The sequence below is a fragment of the Phacochoerus africanus genome, chromosome 8 (assembly GCF_016906955.1).
Source record: "Phacochoerus africanus isolate WHEZ1 chromosome 8, ROS_Pafr_v1, whole genome shotgun sequence".
In the NCBI taxonomy this organism is placed as follows: Eukaryota; Metazoa; Chordata; class Mammalia; order Artiodactyla; family Suidae; genus Phacochoerus; species Phacochoerus africanus.
Window position 1 is genome coordinate 52184723 of NC_062551.1, and position 18404 is coordinate 52203126.

At 53.1% G+C, this 18404-nt stretch overlaps 2 protein-coding genes across 3 annotated transcripts; both read right to left on the reverse strand.

Moving 5' to 3' along the window:
• Positions 1-1540: 1540 nt before the first annotated feature.
• On the reverse strand, positions 1541-10331 carry MYPOP (Myb related transcription factor, partner of profilin). Of its 2 annotated transcripts, none has more exons than XM_047792148.1 (3): positions 10258-10331; positions 8971-9982; positions 1541-2876 (listed from the first exon to the last, which is right to left on the reverse strand). In XM_047792148.1, exons 2-3 carry the CDS (start codon positions 9467-9469, stop codon positions 2158-2160), a joined length of 1218 nt encoding a protein of 405 aa, XP_047648104.1. In that variant the 5' UTR covers positions 9470-9982; positions 10258-10331; the 3' UTR covers positions 1541-2157. The 2 variants fall into 2 exon arrangements, with proteins under 2 accessions (XP_047648104.1, XP_047648105.1); XM_047792149.1 differs by having other exon boundaries at positions 8971-9521; positions 10258-10322.
• Positions 10332-17204: 6873 nt separating this feature from the next.
• On the reverse strand, positions 17205-17735 carry NANOS2 (nanos C2HC-type zinc finger 2). Its single transcript, XM_047788956.1, has one exon. It carries the CDS (start codon positions 17670-17672, stop codon positions 17256-17258), a length of 417 nt encoding a protein of 138 aa, XP_047644912.1. The 5' UTR covers positions 17673-17735; the 3' UTR covers positions 17205-17255.
• Positions 17736-18404: the final 669 nt, after the last annotated feature.

Sequence of the window (18404 nt, forward strand, 5' to 3'; positions counted from 1 at the left end):
GTCTCTAAACTTCTCAGGAAAAAAATGGAGACCCCGTAGAATCTGCTTTTCATCGAGTACCTTCAGGTTAAAATGCAAACATGCATATAAATGCTTAGCTTGGTGCCTGGCCCAGAAAAGGAATACTATAAATGTGAGTTGTCTCTAAGTTCCCATTACTTCAAAGATTCACACTCTATGTTGGGCAATGCTGAGGACACAGCAGTGGCTAAGCCAGGCTCAGGCCATGTCCTGACAAGACTCTTTCTGCTAATGGAGGCAATCATTCAATTTAAATTTACTCAAAGGATTATTCATATGTATTTCTTTTATAACTGCTGGGGGGTTAAGGGGTGTCAGGAAAGGCTTTCCTAAGGAGGTGATATTTGAGCTGTGACCTGAAGGATGAATAGACTGTAGCTGTAGGAAGTAAAGGCTCCTACATCGTTTGTTTTATTTTTTGGGCCCCACTTGTGGCATATTTAAGTTCCCAGGCCAGGGGTCAAATCCGAACTGCAGCTGCCAGGCTAGGCCACAGCCACAGCAACGCTAGATCCAAGCCCCATCTGCTACCTAGCTACAGCTTGTGGCAACGCCGGATCCTTAACCCACTGAGTGGGCCACTGATGGTACCTGCATCCTCATGGATACCAGTCGGGTTCTCAACCCACTGAGCCACAAAAGTAACTCCAAGACTCCTAAATCTTTATGCCCATATCACAGGTGGACATTGGCAGCGCATAATTACACAGCTGGCCAGGGCAGCACCGATGTGGTGGTATTTGCTGTTGTTGTCTTTTTGCATTTTCTCGGGCCGCTCCTGCGGCATATGGAGGTTCCCAGGCTAGGGGTCTAATCAGAGCTGTCGCTGCCAACCTACACCAGAGCCACAGCAACGCGGGATCCAAGCCGTGTCTGCAACCTACACCACAGCTCATGGCAACGCCAGATCCTTAACCCACTGAGTGAGGCCAAGGATCGAACCTGCAACCTCGTGGTTCCTAGTCAGATTCATTAACCACTGAGCCACAACGGGAACTCCAACATGGTGCTTATTATCTACTTTGCTACCAGGCTCTGCAGCCAGTTTGGAAGTGAAAAAGAGAACCAGCTCCTGCCTTTATGAAACTATAGGGGAAGGAGGCTTTAAACAGATAAAGGCATATGTTCATTTAGGAACCACAGGATCCTGAAAGAGAAGCTAAGAAGCAGACCCATCCTAGCCCAGGGGAAGGAATCCAGGATGTTCTCCTGGAGATGACCTTTAAGCTGGGATCTGAAGGATGAAAAAGTAGGAATGCGATTTGAACACAGCGGGACTAGCAATCTAGTGATTAAGACTTGGCGCTTTCACCGCTGCAGCCCAGGTTCAATCCCAGGTCTGGGAACAGAGATCCCACATGAAGCCACTTCACACCATGGCAAAAAAAAAAAAAAAAAAAAAAAGGCTGGAAAAACACCAGCACAGCCTCCAAATTCGAGGTAGTGTCACCTGCCCATGGAGGGGTGGGGGCAGGTGCAGGTGTTGGAACTCCAGGCCTGTCTCAGACAGAGCCTCAAGTGATTGTATTAAAAATAAGTTTATTGATGTTTTGTCACCACTGGGGAGAACGGAAGGGGTTGAGCTCTGGAGGTCAGAGACTGCAGTGAGAGGCAGAAGATTCAACCTACACCTCCCCAACCAGAACTCCACCCCCTCTCCCTAGGGTACAGACTGCAGTATCCTCTCCATCCATCCCTATTCTGATTTGTCTCATGACCCCCGCCCCCTCCAAAGGCTGGGATGGGGAGGTGGGGGGCCCCAAGGGTCAATTCTGTTCAAGTCAAGGCCAGGAGTTGTTAGGGGAGGGGGGATGTGCAGGTTCCCTCCGCAACCCACCTAGGGCAGTAATAAATAACATCGAATCGATGGCTTAGAAGTTGGGGTTAAGGGAAGCAGCCAGGCAGACAGCGCTGTACCAGAGAAAGGGCTGGGGGGCCCATCAGGGAGCCTTTCTGCCCCAGAATCAGGCACTAACTAGAACAGGGAAGTGGGGTGCTTGTGCCCCTGCAGCAGGGAGCCAGAGTGCAGCTGGGATGGGGAAGGTGCAGCTCCTCCTCCACTGGGCCAAGCGGGGGGCAGGGGGGGGCAGGCAGAAGGAGCCAGACAAGCTAGAACCCCTCTGGGGGGGGTGGTTCTCACGGAGATTTCCATCGCCCCCGCCTCTTCCGTGTGGGGAAACTTTTCCTTCTCTTGTGTGGGGGAGAGTCATGGGGATGGAGGGGGGTTTGGGGGGGCCGGGGGGCCCCCTCCTCACTCCTAGGGGCAATGATCACCCCCCTGGCTGCCACCACAGCCCCGTCCACGACAGCAGCCACCACGGACACAGGCTCTGGAGTCACCTCCACCTTAGGGGAGGGTGGGGGCGGGACGGGCCTCGGAGGTAGAGGAGGGGGTGGGGGTGGGGGCAGAGGTGGGGGCAGTGGGTCAACTGGGGTTCCAGGCAGAAGGGGCAGCAGGGCGCTCAGGGCCTCGCTGAGCTTGGCCAGTCCCTGCCGGAGGGTGCCGGCCAGCTCCCGGATGGCGTTGGCAGTCTCCTGCTGGGCCCGCAGGAAGTCCAGGGAAGGGTCTGGGGCAGAGGGTGGTGCAGGCAGTGCAGGGGGTGGGGGGCTAGGGGGTGAGGGTGCCACTGGAACCTGCTGTGGTGGCTGGAGTGGGGGTGGCCGTGGCGGCGGTGGAGGAGGGGCTGGGGGTGGTGGAGACAAGGCCAGGCGGGGCAGCTGGACGGTCTGCAGGGCTGGAGGGGGCGAGGACTCACGCTCCTTGGGTGGCTGGCAGCCCCCTTCCTGGGGATTGCAGGGGGACCTGGCCCAAGGCTCGGGGCTGCTGGAGCCCCCCTTGCTGTGGGCTGGTGTATCTGTGGAGAGAGAGAGAAGTAAGATGTGGGTGACCCCTTAAGGCTGTTAGGAGTGCCCTTTCCGCCTCCCACCCGCCCTGGCTCCAAAGCCCTCCTAAAACCTAAGTCAGCCAACAAGGACCTACAGTATAAAACAGGGAACTCAATATCCTGTAATAAAGGGAAAGAATCTGAAAAAAATACACGTGTGTGTCGCTGAATCACTCTGCTATACTCCTGAAATGAACACAACATTATAAATGAACTATACGCCTATAAAAGCGAGCAAGCAAACAGAAAAATCGCACACAAAAAACCCTATGTCAGATGGTGCCTTGGAAAGCCCTGTGACCCAGGGGAGAGAGACAACACATTTGACAATGACCTGGTGGCTGAGGCCAGCTTTAAAGGAAACAGGGTCCTGGGGGTCCCCTGCTGAGCCAGGTAGCTCTTATCTCCATCAGAGTGAGAGCAAACATTCTAGAAGGTTCTGAATCCTCCAGACACACACCGCTCAGGCCACACCACTTGACCCTGGGGAGGCCTGAGCAGGGGAGGGTAGGAGTGCCTGGGGGGAGGGGCTCTGTCCAAGCAGGACTGAAGTCTCAACTGGGCTGCAAGCCTGGGGGGCTTCCTCCGCCTCCTCTCACCTGGGATCTCATTCACGCTTATAGACTTGAAGCGTCTGTCTGCAGAAGCTTCCAGGTTTCCCGGCGGTCTGAACTTCTCCCTCTGGCTGTGCACTCAGCCTGTCCCCTCCAGTGATCCCGTCCAATGATGCCTCCAACTCACTTGCCCAAAGCTGAGCTCCTGGTCCTCCCCAGGCCACCCCCATCTCAGACAAGGTGGTCCCTCTAGCTGCTGGAGACAAAAACTCATTCTTCTTCTCTCCCAGGACACCATTCATGTACAAATACTGTTGGCTCTGCTTCCAAACCAATCCAACATCTGTCCACCTCCAGCTCCCCACCCCTCCAGCCACCACCCTTTCCCCACCTGGATTATTCACTGGGTCCCCAGTGTCCACCCCTGCCCCTTGCAGTTTGTTCTGCATCAGCAACCTCAGGGGTTCAACTAAAATACACGTCCTTAGGCTACAGGAGAAGCGGCTACTCACAAAGGACCCCGTATTATATGACCCAGTTATATGAAATGTCCAAAATAGGCAAATCTAGAGAGACAGGAAGTAGATCAGGGGTTGCCTAGGCTGGGCAGAGATGGGGGGACCAGGAAGGGTTCATGACTAGGCGGTACAGGGTGTCTCTCTGGAGTCATGAAAATATTCTAAAATTGGTTGCTCAACTATGAATATACTGAAAGCCACTATTTTTTTTTTTTTGCCTTTTTAGGGCCACACCCACGGCATATGCAAGTTCCCAGGCTAGGGGTTGAATTGGAGCTGTAGCTGCCCGCCTAGGCCAGAGCCACAGCAATGCCAGATCCGAGCCTCATCTTTGAACTACACCACAGCCTGCAGCAACACTGGAATCTTAACGCACTGAGTGAGGTCAGGGATCGAACCTGCATCCTATGGATACCATGTTGGGTTCTTAACCCGCTGAGCCACAACGGGAACTCTAAATTGTACACTTTAATAGGGTGGATTGTAGGGTGTTGAGAATTCTATCTAATAAAAATGTTTTGTTTTGTTTTGTTTTGTCTCTTGTCTTTTTAGGGCTGCACCCGTGGCACATGGAGGTTCCCGGGCTAGGAGTCTAATCGGAGCTGTTGCTGCCGATCTACACCAGAGCCACAGCAACGCCAGATCCGAGCCATGTCAGCAACCTACATCACAGCTCACAGCAACACCAGATCCTTAACCCACTGAGTGAGGCCAGGGATCGAACCCGCAACCTCATGGTTCCTAGTAGGATTTGTTTCCTGCTGCTCCATGATGGGAACTCCGATTTTTTTTTTTTTTTAAAATACAAGTCAGATCTCTGCTCAAAACCCTCCTGTGGCTATTTTCTCACTCAGATTAAAAGCAAAGGCTTCAAGCCCCGCCCCTGCCAACCTGCCTCCAAGGCCTCCCTAACCTCATCTCCCAGCCCTCCTTGCCCTCTCCCGCTCTTGTTCATTTGGCTCCAGACACACTGGCCTCTTTGCTGGTCCTCATTAGGACCCCTCCTGCCTCAGGGACTTTGTACCTGCTGTTCCTCGCCCTGGAAAGGTCTTTCCCAGACACCTGCCTGGCTCCCTCCCTCACCTCCTCAGGTCTCTGCTCAAACAAGGCCTCCTTGGGAAGACTTTCCTTGACCCTCCGTCTGAAGTAGCTCCCGGTCCCTGTCCTCTCCTCTCTCCTAAGCGGTTACTACCCGATTTCTTCTATAGCACTTATCTCCACCTGGCATGGGCTCGCTCTGAGTTTGTGGTCTGTCTCCTCCTCCTTATGTCAGCTCCATCAGGCAGGCCTTTGTTTTGTTCACTGCTGTTTACCCAGCGCCTAGAACAATGTTCAGCACAAAATTTGGTCTTTAATGAGAAAAGAACTGTGGCTTCCGGGGAGTCAGTACTGCTTGGGCACCAGGCCCCAGGTCCTGGCAGCAACCTCCCCCAGCTCCCCAACATCCACAGGGACAGTCCAGCCTCTCTCTAGGGCTGCAAGCCCTCAGTGCTTGCCCCTTTCTTTCCTTTTTTTTTTTTTTTCCCTTGGCCATGCCTATGACATGCAGAATTTCCCAGACCAGGGAGCGAATCCATGCTACAGGAGTGACCCAACACCGGATCCTTAACCCACTGAGCCATCAGGGAACTCCAGCTTTTGCCCCCACCTATTCCTCTCCCTTGCCTCGGGATCAGTGTACATGCTGTTCCCTCCACCACCCCCTCCAGCCCTGAAAGCTGGGGCTCCAGCCTCTTTGGGCCAGCCAGACTGGGCGGAGGGAGAGGTTGGGAGAGAGATACCCAGAGCTAAGGGCAGCTGGGACACTTTCCTGGCCAGCCCTGGGTGAAGTGGCTAAGACCTCCTCTTAGGTCATTTCACGCAGTCCTCCCAGCCAGTCTCTGGGGTAAGTGCTGTCATTATTAGCCCATTTTACAGATGAAGTAACTTGAGACCCAGAGAGGTGTCACAGAGCTGGTGAATGGGAGAAGAGGGATTTGAATCCAAGCAGGCTCCAGAACCTATGCTTTTAACCACTCTTCAGGCAGGGGCTGTGGGCTTGCCAATGCCAAGACTCCCTTGTAAGGGGCATGAGAATTGCAGCTAATTGAAAATACAGCTTTTCTGGTCTACTGAATTTAAAAAAAAAAAAAAAAAAGAAGCCTAGACTTCATGCCCACAGGGCTCACAGGGGTCACAGAAGGACCACTACGGGAATTAAAATCATATTTATTTATTGCCCCCTTTTTGTCTTTTTTCTTTTGAGGGCTGCACCTGCAGCATATGGAAGTTCCCAGGCTAGGGGTCGAAACGGAGCTGCAGCTGCCAGCCTACACCACGGCCACAGCCATGGCAACTCGGCTCTGAGCTGTATCTGTGACCTACATGGAGGCTTTCAGCAAAGCCGGATCCTTAACCCACTGTTAGGGACCAGGGATGGAACCTGAATTCTCATGGAGACAACATCAGGTCCTTAACCCACTAAGCCACAGTGGGAACCTTTGAGCCTCTGTCTCACCACCTGTAAAGGGGTGCCTGTGAGCCAGGCACAAGTAGCCCTGTCCAGGAACACATCCCTGAGGGTCGCTACAGGTGTTAATGCAATCACCCTGGCACACAGCAAGCTCTCAACATTGTGACCATTATTGTGCTTTCATTCAAATATTACAAGATAAATGGTCCTTATCTCTCTTTCCAATGTCCACAACGAGGCCTCAGGCTACCCCAGGCTCTGTCCCTTTTGTCCTTCAGTCAGAGCAGTTCCTCTTTTAGAGAGTTTTACACAGTCATCTCTGCTTGAGATTCTAATCAAGGACGCTTTGAGCACATTCCTGCCTCAGGGCCTTTGTACCTGCTGCTTCCGTCCGCTGAAGTACTCTTCCCCCAGACGTCTACTTGGCTCAATCTCTCTGTTCAGGTCTCTGCTCAAATTTCAACTCCTCAAGAGAAGCCCTCCCTGACTACCCTGTCTCTAGCGGGGTGCGGGTGTGGTGATGTGTGTGCCACCTGTCAGTCGTTATCCTCCTCACATGCTTTATTTTACTTCTTGTTTTTTCTTTTTTGGCTGCCCCTTGGCATATGGAGTTCCCAGGCCAGGGATCAGATCTGAGCTGCACTTGCAAATGAAGCTGCAGCTGGGGCAAAGCTGGATCCTTAACCCACCGTGCCAGGCTACCAAGGATTGAACCTTCGACCAGGTCCTCCCAAGGGGCTGCTGATACCATTGTGCCACAGCGGGAACTCCTTTATTTTACTTATTACCTCCTTGTATAATCTGTTTTGTTATTTGTTGGTGGTCTCCCATAACTAGAATGTCAACTCCAGAAGGGAAGGAAAATTGTCTTTTTCTTCATAGTTTTCCCAGCACCTACCATGGTGCCCGTGTCAGAATGAGTACTCAAGAAACGTCTGCTGAATGAATGGATGAACAAAGGGGTTGCACAACTTTTGAAATACCACATCTGCCATCTCTGCTCTGGTTCGAAGATGTAAATACTGAGGGGTGATTCATACTGAGAACAAGGGTCCTGACTAATGGTGTCTTTCTTCTGCTTAAAACACTTTCATGCCTCCCAAATGCCATCAAGATAAAACCCAAAGTCCTGACATTTATTTACAAACCACGTGTGATCCAATTCCAGCATACCCATTAACCTCGGCCAATAGGAGTTATTGTTGTTATTACGTATATATACGGTATCTATCAGGCCATCTGGTTAAACATGCAGGGATTGAGTTGGACTCAACCTGTATCTGAGTCCCAACCCTACTACTTACTTGCTGTGTGACCTTGGGTAGGTGAATGTACCTCTCTAAATTACACGATCCTGAGCCGCCTTGTTTTATCATGTTACTCCCTTCATCTAAACCCTTCAGTGGCTCCTCACTTAGGATAAAACTGAATTCCTTAACTTCAGCCTAAAGGCCCTGCACGGTGTGGACTTTGCTGAACTCTCTGACCTCATCTCAAAACATTTCTCCCATCTTTCCACTCACTTTCCTTCCTTCCCCCAGTTGGGAAACACACCTCAGTTTCCTAAACTGGCCAAGATTTCTTGCCTCCAAGTCACTGTACCTGCTGTCCTTCTACCAGGAACATGTTCCCAGCTCTTCTTCATCCTCACTCTTTGTGTCTTAGCTCCTATGCCTCCTCCTCCAAAAAGCCCTCTTTGACTTCCCAGGCTGGGTCAGGTGCCCCCCTTGGGGCTCCCAGAAGCCCTCTCTGACATCCCAGGCCAGATAAGGTGCCTCCCTTAGAACTTCCACAGCCCTAGAAGGGCAGGGCTGAGGATGTCTCAGTCATAGCTCTGTCCCCAACATTGCCCAGCACGGGTCAGGTGCCTGGGGAAGAGCTGGAGAAGAAGTGATAATCCAGAGTCAAGGCTAACTGGGAAGTTTTGTACTCCACTCTCCACCGCTCCTCTACTCAGAGTGTGACCTTGGGAAAATCACCAAACCTCCCTAAGTCTGTGATTGATAAAATGGTGAAACAGTTCGTACTTCACAGCATTGGTAAGTATATCAAGACCTAACAAGCAGGCACTGCACTAAGCAATTTACACATATGAACTCATTTAATCTTCCCAACAACGCTTCGCGGTGGGGACAATTTTTTTATCCTCCTTTTACAGATGCAGAAGCTGACGTGCAGTAACTTACCCCAAATGACACACTGAGTGGCAACGTTGCAACTGGAACCCAGACTGTCTGCCTCCAGAGTCCCTCCCTTCACTACACTTTAATGAAACCCTGGGTGTGCTGATGATCCCAAGCCAAGCTTCCTCGGTCTGGGTTCCATTCCTGACTCTGACAGTTATGAGCTGCGGACCTGAGGCAAGTCATCTCACTTTTCTGAGCCTCGGTTTCCACAGGTGTAAAATGTGAATCAGAACGGCACGCGCTTCACACGGTTGTGGTGAGGATTTGATGCGCCATATATACGGCCTGAAACAGCGCCTGGCACAAAGTAAAGTTTCTGTTTGCTTTTGCTCAGGTGATGCTGAAGGAACTCACCTGCCCGCTTATCCTCCCTGCGGTCCTCAGACAGCACATAGCGTTGGGCACAGGTGCTTGGGGCCGGCGGCTGTGAGGAGGCGGCCCCGGGGGGCTGCTCGGCCCCTGCACCAGCTCCTGGCGCCGACACACTGGGCCCCAGGATGGCAAAAATGGTCTCCTCCTCGGCGGAGAAGGCGTCCTCGGCGGCCGGCCCGGCACCCTGAGTGGAGTGCGGCACGCGAGCCAGCTTCTCCTTGGTGCGGCGCTTGAAGTCGTTCCAGCGCTTCTGCACCTCCTGGCCAGTGCGCTTCCAGCTGGTGATGCCGTTGATCTTGGCGGCGATGCCGTCCCACACACGCCGCCGCTCCGCCACGCTCACCCGACGGCTCTGAGCGCCGTAGAGCTGCGGGTAGTGGGCGCGCACCTCACGGATCAGGATCTGGTTCTCTTCGAACGAGAACCGCGGCTTGCGCAGCCGGGTGGTCTCTTCCGCTTCGCCCGCCGCCGCCGAGGCCATGGCGCCCCCCGACGCCGTCGTCCGGCTGCCTGGCGCATGGGGGGCGCCGGCGCTGCGGGCACAGGGCGCACGGCGCTGGCAGGGGTTCAGCGGCTCCGCGCCGCCCGCCCCACCCCGGCCGCCCAGACACCGGCTTGTAGGTCCCCCGGGATAGGGGCGGGGGCGGAGGGCGGACCGGGGCGACTGGCCATGGGGGGCAGTCAGAGACACCCGCTGAGCGCTCAGCTCATGCCCGGCGCGGCGCAAAGTGCCAGGCCTGGGAGTTGATGGAAATTGGGGGAGGGTCTGGGGGAGTGGAGGGAAATGAGGAAAAGCGGAAGAGCAGGGTGTCTGCAGGAGTTAGAGGAGAATGGGGGCATAGGAGAATGAGAAATGGAGGGAGAATGGGGGTGTCTCGGGGGGTCTAAGAAGCAAGGGGATACTGGGGATAAGAGATGCTGAAGAGAAGATGCAGCAAGAAGGGGGGGATCTGGAGCAGAGGAGCGCTCTGGGGGTTCCGGTGCAATGGGACGTCTGTAAGACCAATATGAGAAGTGATCCTCAGAAGGGCCGTCCAGAAATAACGGCGAGTTAGGGGTTCCTGGGACAGTGGAGGAACTGGGACTGTAAAATATTAGGGATTAGGGTCTGCGGGGATTGCGGGAGCTCTGGGGGTTGCCAAGAATTAAGGGGAGCTCAGACGCTAATGGGGGTCCGGAGTAGGAGAGAAACAACGGACGCTACGGGAGACTCCCCGAAGAGTGAGGGTCGCGGAGGGTGGGGACCGAGTCGGGCCGCAGGTCACTCACCGGCGCCGCCGCAGCCCCCGCCTGCCCGTCGGTCAAGACTCGGGCTTCTGCGGCCTCTTCCCTCCCCCTGCCAGCTAGCTCCCTCCCCTTCTGGGCCCCGCCCCCGGCCGCCCCGCGAGCCAAGGCGCAGGCGCATCTAGCGCCAGTCGGTCCCCCAACGCCCTTAACGCTTGGGTTTCACGCCCCCCGCCACGGCGCAAGCGCAGAATTGCCTTCCACCGGCCTCCGTCAGCGGGCCGCGGTTGCGCAGGCGCAAGGTTAGCGCTGCGCTCGTTCCTCTAGCCTCTGGATGACACAAGAGCGCACGCGCAAAACTCTGTCGCACGCATGCGTGCCCATAGCTGCCCGCTAGCCTTGGTACCGGGACTCCGTCTCTGCGCAGGCGTAGCAGTTCTTGGAGGATGGGTGAGAGACGATGGAGATCATTGGAACCAATGGCTTCTCAGCCTTTCGGACAGTCTTGCAGCCCATTCAGCCCTGTAATTATGCCTGGGTCTGTTTTAGAGAAAGGTGAGGGAAATGGTGCTGGAGGGAAGCGCTTCGTCTCCATGACAACTGTGTAGGTGGAGTGGAGAGCATAAGAAAACCTAGTTGCAGCCCCTCATACCCGCCCCTGCACCGGGCTGTTCGGGGTCGGCTAAGCATGTATTACCTGTAGGGGTGGGGCACCCTGGGGATATTCCGCCCCAGGCAGGTGCAGTAACCATAGCAACCTATCAACTTTCCAATACTGCGCGGGGGTGGGGCGGGCGGGAATCCTTCTCCAAACCCGTCACTGCTGGCAGGAGGGGAGGGAGAGCAGAGGGAGAGCTTCTTGGCTGGTAACGGGTGAGCTCCGCACAGGCGTGACTTTAAGCAAATGCATGGAGGCAGGAATGAACCTAAAACACACGTTATAGCTGAAAGGCAGAATGATGGAGTTAAGTGTACACCGAGAAATTTGTGGGTTTAGCATCCTACTGGAGTCCTCAAAGTTATTCCACAGTGCTTCATTCATCAATTCGACAAATGGATATTGAGCGCCTGTACAATTCTAGGTGCAGTGACTGCAGAAGACAAACATCTACCGTCATGGAGCTCACCTTTTAGTTGGGAGAGTCAGACAATTAGCAAAATGAATAAGATCTATAAATGAAAAGGTGATAAGTACTATGAAATAAATGGAAGTAGGCAAAAGGGTTGGGGAGTATGGTGTGTGTGTCTGTTATTATTATATTATTGTATTTTATTTTAAATTTATTTTCAGTCGTGTCTGACATGCAGAAGTTCCCAGGCCAGGGATTAAACCGGCGTCGCAGCAGCAACCTGAGCCATGGCAGTGAGAGTGCCACATCCTTAATCTGCTAAGCCACCAGGGAACTCCTCTGTAACTTTAAAGTAAGGTGTTTAGGGGAGGCCTTCCTGAGAAGGTGACACTTGAGTAGACAAAAGAAGAAGGTGAGGGGGCAAATGCAGCCAGAGGTAGGGCTGTGGCAGGAGGCTGGTGGGCTGGAGTGGAGGGAGCCAGTGGCCAGAAGGTAGCGTCAGCTGGGGAAACAGATATGCAGGGCCTTGTGAGTCCCTTTAAGGTTTTGGCCTTTACAGGAGGTGAGAGCCATGAGCAAAGGAAGGACCCAATCTGACTCTGGCATTACTAGTATTCCCTTGGGGAACCGATTTGAAGGAACAAGGATGGAAGCTGGGGTCCAGTGAGGAGGTGACTTCAATGGCTCAGGTGAGAGGTGGTGGTGGTGGCTCCAGCCAGAGTGGTGGAGTGGAATTGGGTAGAGGAAGTGAGAGAAGAGAGGAGTTGAGAATGACTCTAGTGTCTTTGACCTGGAAGGATGGAGCTGCCAGAAGCAAAGACAGGCAGGGCTGCGAGAGGACCAGGAGTTCAAGTTGGTCTGAGTACAGATATCAGGTGGGCAGCTGAATATTTGAGTCTGAACATCAAGGGAGAGGTTTAGTGTTGAGATAGGAATTTAGGAGTTCTCAGTGAATAAAGACTTTTAAACTCCTAAGCCTGGGAGAGGTTGGCAAGGGAGCAGGTGGAAATGGTGGCCTGAGGCTGAGCCTGCTGACATCATGGGTGGGGATTAACCAAGGAGCCAGAGGAGGAGAGGAGTGAACGGCAGGAGAAGCAGGACCCTCTGCTGTTAGGGGAGGAAGTGGAGAAAGGATGAAGTCAGTAAACTGCCAGGGAATTGTAGCCAAATAGAACCTATCACTTGAGGTCATTGGATATCAAATCAAAGAGTGACAAGTCCCCAAGTTTGTGTATTTTTCTCTGTTCATATTTTTCTGAGTGGCTGCAGGTGCAGAGCAGGTGGCAAGACGATTTTCACCAGGACTGCATTTAGGTAAAGCCCCACCATGTGCCCCATGAAGGGTCAGGGTCCGGGAATCACAGGCAGCCCATACAAGGCCTGATGGGCAACATTAAGAAGATTGAGGGGTTCCCGTCATGGCTCAGTGGTACCAAACCTGACTAGTATCCATGAGGATGTGGGCTCGATCTTTGCCCTCGTTCAGTGGGTTAAGGATCCGGCACTACCATGAGCGGTGGTGTAGGTCACAGATGCGGCTTGGATCCCGTGTTCCTGTTTCTGTGGTATAGGCTGGCAGCAGCAGCAGCTCCGATTTGACCCCTGGTCTGGGAACTTCCCTATGCTGCAGATTTGACCCTAAAAAAAGCAAAAAAAAAAAAAAAAGCAGCAGCAGCAGCTTGAATTTGATCCTATGGGCAGTGGGTCCTGAGCAAGGCTGGACAGGATTGTGATGTGTGGTTTTTTTTTTTTTTTTTGGCCTTGCCCGTGGCATTTGGAAGTTCCAGAGCCAGAAATCCAACCTGTGCCACAGCAGCAACCGGCACTACAGTAGTGACAGTGCCAAGTTCTTAACCAATAGGCCACAAAGGAACTCCTGATTCTGGATTTTTTTTTTTTTTTAGGGCTGTACCTGGGGCATAAGGAGTTTCCCAGGTTAGGGGTCTAATCAGAGCTGTAGCCACCCATCTACGCCACAGCCACAGCAACGCCAGATCCGCGCTGTGTTTGTGACCTACATCACAGCTCACAGCAACGCTGGATCCCTAACCCACTGAGCAAGGCCAGGGATTGAACCCAAAACCTCACGGTTACTAGTCGGGTTCATTAACCACTGAGCCACAACGGGAACGCCTGGGTTTTTTTTTTTCTTTGTCTTATTTTAGGGCTACACCTGAAGCATATGGAAGTTTCCAGCCTAGGGGTCGAATCAGAGATGCAGCTGCCAGCCTCCCCCACAGCCACAGCAACGCTAAATCCTTAACCCACTGAGCAAGGCCAGGGACAAACTGAGTCTCAGGGATACTAGTCGGATTCATTACCACTGGGCCACAATGCGAACTCCCCAGATGTATTTTGAAAGGAGAGCTGACAGGGTTTCCTGATGGGTGTGTGATTTCCCTTTTGGAACTGATGAGACATCAAGTAGGTTTCTTGTAGGTAGTTGTACTCAGTGAGATTGGAATTCTGGAGAAAGGTGCATTCTTTAGAATGAATGAAAGAGAAGGGAGGGAGGGAGGAAAGAAGGGAGAAGAAAGGAAAGAGACGAAAAGGGTGGATTGAAAGATGCATAAAGGGGAGTTCCTGTCGTGGCTCAGTGGTAATGAATCCACGAGGACGCAGGTTCAATCCCTGGCCTCACTCAGTGGATTAAGGATCCGGCGTTGCCATGAGCTGTGCTGGAGGTCATAGACTTGGCTTGGATCCCCCATTGCTGTGGCTGTGGTGTAAGCCGGTGGCTACAGTTCCGAATGGACCCCTAGCCTGGCAACCTCCATATGCCGCGGGTGTGGCCCTAAAAAGACCAAAAAAATAAAATAAAAATTCTCACCAAGTTCTGTGAGAGTCTAAACTCTCCACCATCCTCTTTTTCATCTCTGATCTTATCTCTGACTCAGCTGGGCTCCTGCTCATTTTGCAAACACACCTCAGGGCCTTTGAACGCACTGTCTCCTCTGCTTGGGATGCCTTTCTCCTGGTTTCCTCAGCTTATCTGGACTCTGCCCAAGGGTCACGTCCATAGAAAGGCCACCCCTGAGCCTGTCCCCCCATAAAATAGTCTCTCCTTCACTCTCGACCCCTCTACCCTGACTCCTTTTCCTTCCCAGCACTGATCACTCACCTGACATTTTTTTTTTTTTTGGTTCTATAGTGATTTTTATTTTTTCCATTATAGCTGCTTTACAGTGTTCTGTCAATTTTCTCCTATACAGCAAGGTGACCTAATCACGCATACATATATACATTCCTTTTTCTCACATTATCCTGCTCCATCATAAGTGACTAGATATAGTTCCCAGTGCTACACAGCAGGATTTCACTGCTTATCCATTCCAAAGGCAACAGTCTGCATCTACTAACCCCAAATTCCCAAACTATCCCATTCTCTCCCCCTCTGGCTTGGCAACAAGTCTGTTCTCCATGTCCAGGATTTTCTTTTCTGTGGAAAGGTTCATTTGTGCTGTAATTAGATTCCAGATATAAGTGATACCATATGGTATTTGTCTTTCTCTTTTTGACTTACTTCACTTAGTATGAGAGTCTCTAGTTCCATCCATGTTTCTGCAAATCGCATTATTTTGCTCTTTCTGTCTTTTTTGTTTTGTTTTGTTTTTGTTTGTTTTTTAGGGCCGCACCTGCAGCATATGGAGCTTCCCAGGCTAGGGGCTGAATCAGCTGCAGCTACCAACCTACACCACAGCTCACAGCAACACCAGATCCTTAACCCACTGAGCAAGGGTAGGGATCAAACCCACAACCTCATGTTTACTAGTCAGGTTCGTTAACCACTGAGCCACGATGGGAACTCCTATTTTGCTCTTTTTTTATGGCTGAGTAATATTCCATTGTGTATATATGCCACATCTTCTGAATCCATTCATCTGTCCATGGACATTTAGGTTGTTTCCATGTCTTAGCTACTGTGAATAGTGCTGCAATGAACATGTTTTGTCCAGATATATGCCCAAGAATGGAATTGCTGGGTCATATGGTAGTTCTATGTACAGTTTTCTAAGGTACCTCCATACTGTTTTCCAAAGTGGTTGTACCAGCCTACATTCCCACCCACAGTGCAGGAGGGTTCCCTTTCCTCCACACCCCCTCCAGCATTTGTTCTTTGTGGATCACCTGACATTTTATTCTATATTTATTGCTTGATTTTCACTTTACTCGCTCCCCTCCCCACTAGAATGTCAGTTCCATGAGGGCAGGGGTCTTGTCTGCCACAGCCCAGAATAGTACCTGGCAGAAGGCAGAGCGCCATAAATGTATAAAACAGTGAAATAAAAGAAGCCCTGGTATTATATGCAAAGTTTTATGCATATGTGCATTTCCCTGGGGTGGATACCGTATTTTTGGCCACCTTTCCAATGGGGTCTGGGAACCCAGAGTTTATTATTATTTTTTGTCTTTTTAGGTCCGCACCTGCAGCATATGGAGGTTCCCAGGCTAGGGGTCAAATTGGGGCTGTAGCTACTGGCCTGCAACACAGTCATAGCAGCACGGGATCCGAGCCACGTCTGCAGCCTACCCACAGGCGACCGCAATGCTGGATCCTTAACCCGCTGAGAGAGGCCAGGGATCGAACCTGCGTCCTCAGGGATGCTAGTCAGATTTGTTTCCGTAGAGCCACGGCAGTAACTCCTGGGAGCCCAGAGTTTAAGAACAACTGTAAAGCCTGTCCTGCAAGACCTGGGCTCTAGCACAGTGGGAGGGGACCCTGGCCAGGGCTTGAAGAAGCCCCTGAAGAAGGACTCTGGGGTCAAGGTGAAGGCTGGGACTTGGGGACCAGTCCCAAGGTGACCTATGCGGGAGGATGTATGGCGGGCACAGTCTTTCATGGGAGGGACCCAGGACTCCTTCCTGCTCTGCCTCAAGCTCCCCCCTGTTTGGGGAAACATGCAGGACCCCTCCCTCCCCCAGCCTCGGAGGAAACAGACAGAGTGATTTCAAAGACAACTAGAAACGCTTTTATTTACTAGAGCTCAACATCCGGGCCCAGCCCTGAGCCAAACACCGAACAACTTAAAAAAATCTGACCGAGGCTTTTCTTTGCCCCTTAAATAAAATCAAGGCAGTCCGTTGCCCTTCCCATCCAGGCACCAAAACCCCTTTCCTGCGGGAGCTTCGTTGACTTAACTGTTGGAGGATGGCAGAAAAACGGGAGGCCAAAAAGGAACTTTACTAACTGTCGTGACTCGTGGAGCCGGCGGCAGGTGGCGGAGAGACACCCTCTCGCTGGGGAAAGGACCCATCCGTGATTGGCCGTTGGGGGCAGGAGCGCTGAGAAACAGAATTAACAATGGGATGCACAGGGAGGGGGAGCGTTCAAGGGTATCGGCTCACCCCAAGGCTCTCCATCCCTAGGTAAGCCTGTGAAGATGGGGTGCCCTTCCGGCGCGCCCCCTCCTTTCGCCAGGTCCTGCTGGACGGGCCGCTGAGGGCAGGGAGGGACCCAGCTGGTGGCGTCCATGGTGAGCCGGTGGGGTCGCCGGTGGGGTCGCCGGTGGCTGAAGAAGGTGATGGCTGGCTTGAGTCAGAATCCCATCTTGAAGTTCTTGGGCTGGAGGGCGCAGGCCTGCCTGTTCACGCTTCCCAGATTCTGAGGGGTGGGCCTGGGAGAGCACAGCAGGATCCTGAGTCGTCAAAGGGGGCAGGGCTAGTGTCCCAGAAGGACTAAAAGATCCAGGAACCAGAAGGAACCATAGGGCTGTGTGGTACAAGGGGCAGGGGTCCCGCCGCACCAAGAATTCACAGGCAGCCCAGGACAGAACCCCCCAGGGCTGAGAAATCCAAGGGGCAGGGCTGGCCTGGCTCCCCACAGCCTCCATGGTGTCAGGATCCAGCAGGGGTGGCATCCTGGGGGTCAGACCTTCCAGAAGGCGGGGTGAGTCTGGGAATGGAGAGGAGTCCAGGGACTCGGTAGGACTGAGCCCAGACGCTGGGGGTGCAGGGGTGGGCACCTCGCGGTCCTCAGCGCTTGACCTTGCGGCCGGCCGAATTGCGCCCACTGCGGCGATAGAGAGACTGCTGGCCGCCGTTGAGCGGGCAGTACTTGAGTGTGTGAGCCTGGTCACCGGTGGCCCCGCACAGGGGACACACATAGTGTCGTAGGATGGGACACACCACCACGCCCTCCGGTGTCTTCAGCTGGTGCGAGGAGTACACGTGGCGAGATTCCCCATTGTGTTTGCAAAAGTTGCACAGGGTGGCCAGCCCCCCGCTGGCCCCCCGCTCTCCCAGGCCCTGGTCCTGCTCCAGTGGGGGCTCAGGTCTTGACTCCCCGGTCCCCAGGCCCTCTGGCCCTTGTCGACGATTCTGGATCAGTCCCAACACCACCTGGCTCAGGTTGAAGTAGTCCTTCCACATGTCAAAGGGTGGCAGCTGCATGGCACCCAGGTCGGGGTGGTGGGCGGCTGGGGAGAGGTGGGCTGGGGGACTGCAGACAGGAGCAGCAGAAGGTTTTCTGGAGCAGAGAGGAATGGCACCCCTTTTTATACTCCCCAAAGACCCTTCTAAGCAAAGGTGGAGCTTAGGATTTAAAGGGCCCACTCCTTTCCCTTGATCGCATCTGACTCTACTCCTCAGCGGTGATCTGGGAGGGCGTCAGTCCCCTCGTCTCTGGTCCTTGCTCTGCTTCCAAGGTTCTCTGTGACCTCTGGAAAGACCCTTCTCCCAGGGCCTCAGTTTCCCTGTCTGTTCAATAAAGCTCCATATCTGCAAATGCTCCCAACCCCCCTCCTCGCTTACTGCAAGGCTGGGGGCCTGCTCCCTCCAGACACTGCAGAGCCTTCTCTAATGGTAACAACCACTGCCCCTTACTATGAGCCAGATGCTGTGCTGCTTGGGTACCTTCCCCCTCTGGTTTTGTTTTCACAGCCGCTCCGTGGGGGTGACACGGTTATGATCCCATTTCATGGACAAGTCGCCGAAGCTCAGAGGCGAAAACTCACTGGCTCAGAGTCCCATAAAACACAAGTGGCAGAGCTGGGGTTCTAAGCCAGGGCCGTGTGACTCCAAAGCAATTGTTGGATTAAAACCTAATTTGTCATCACCTTTGGAACTAGGAGCCACTTAGTCACCAGCTATTTAATGAGCACATACTGCAGTGTTCATTGTTTC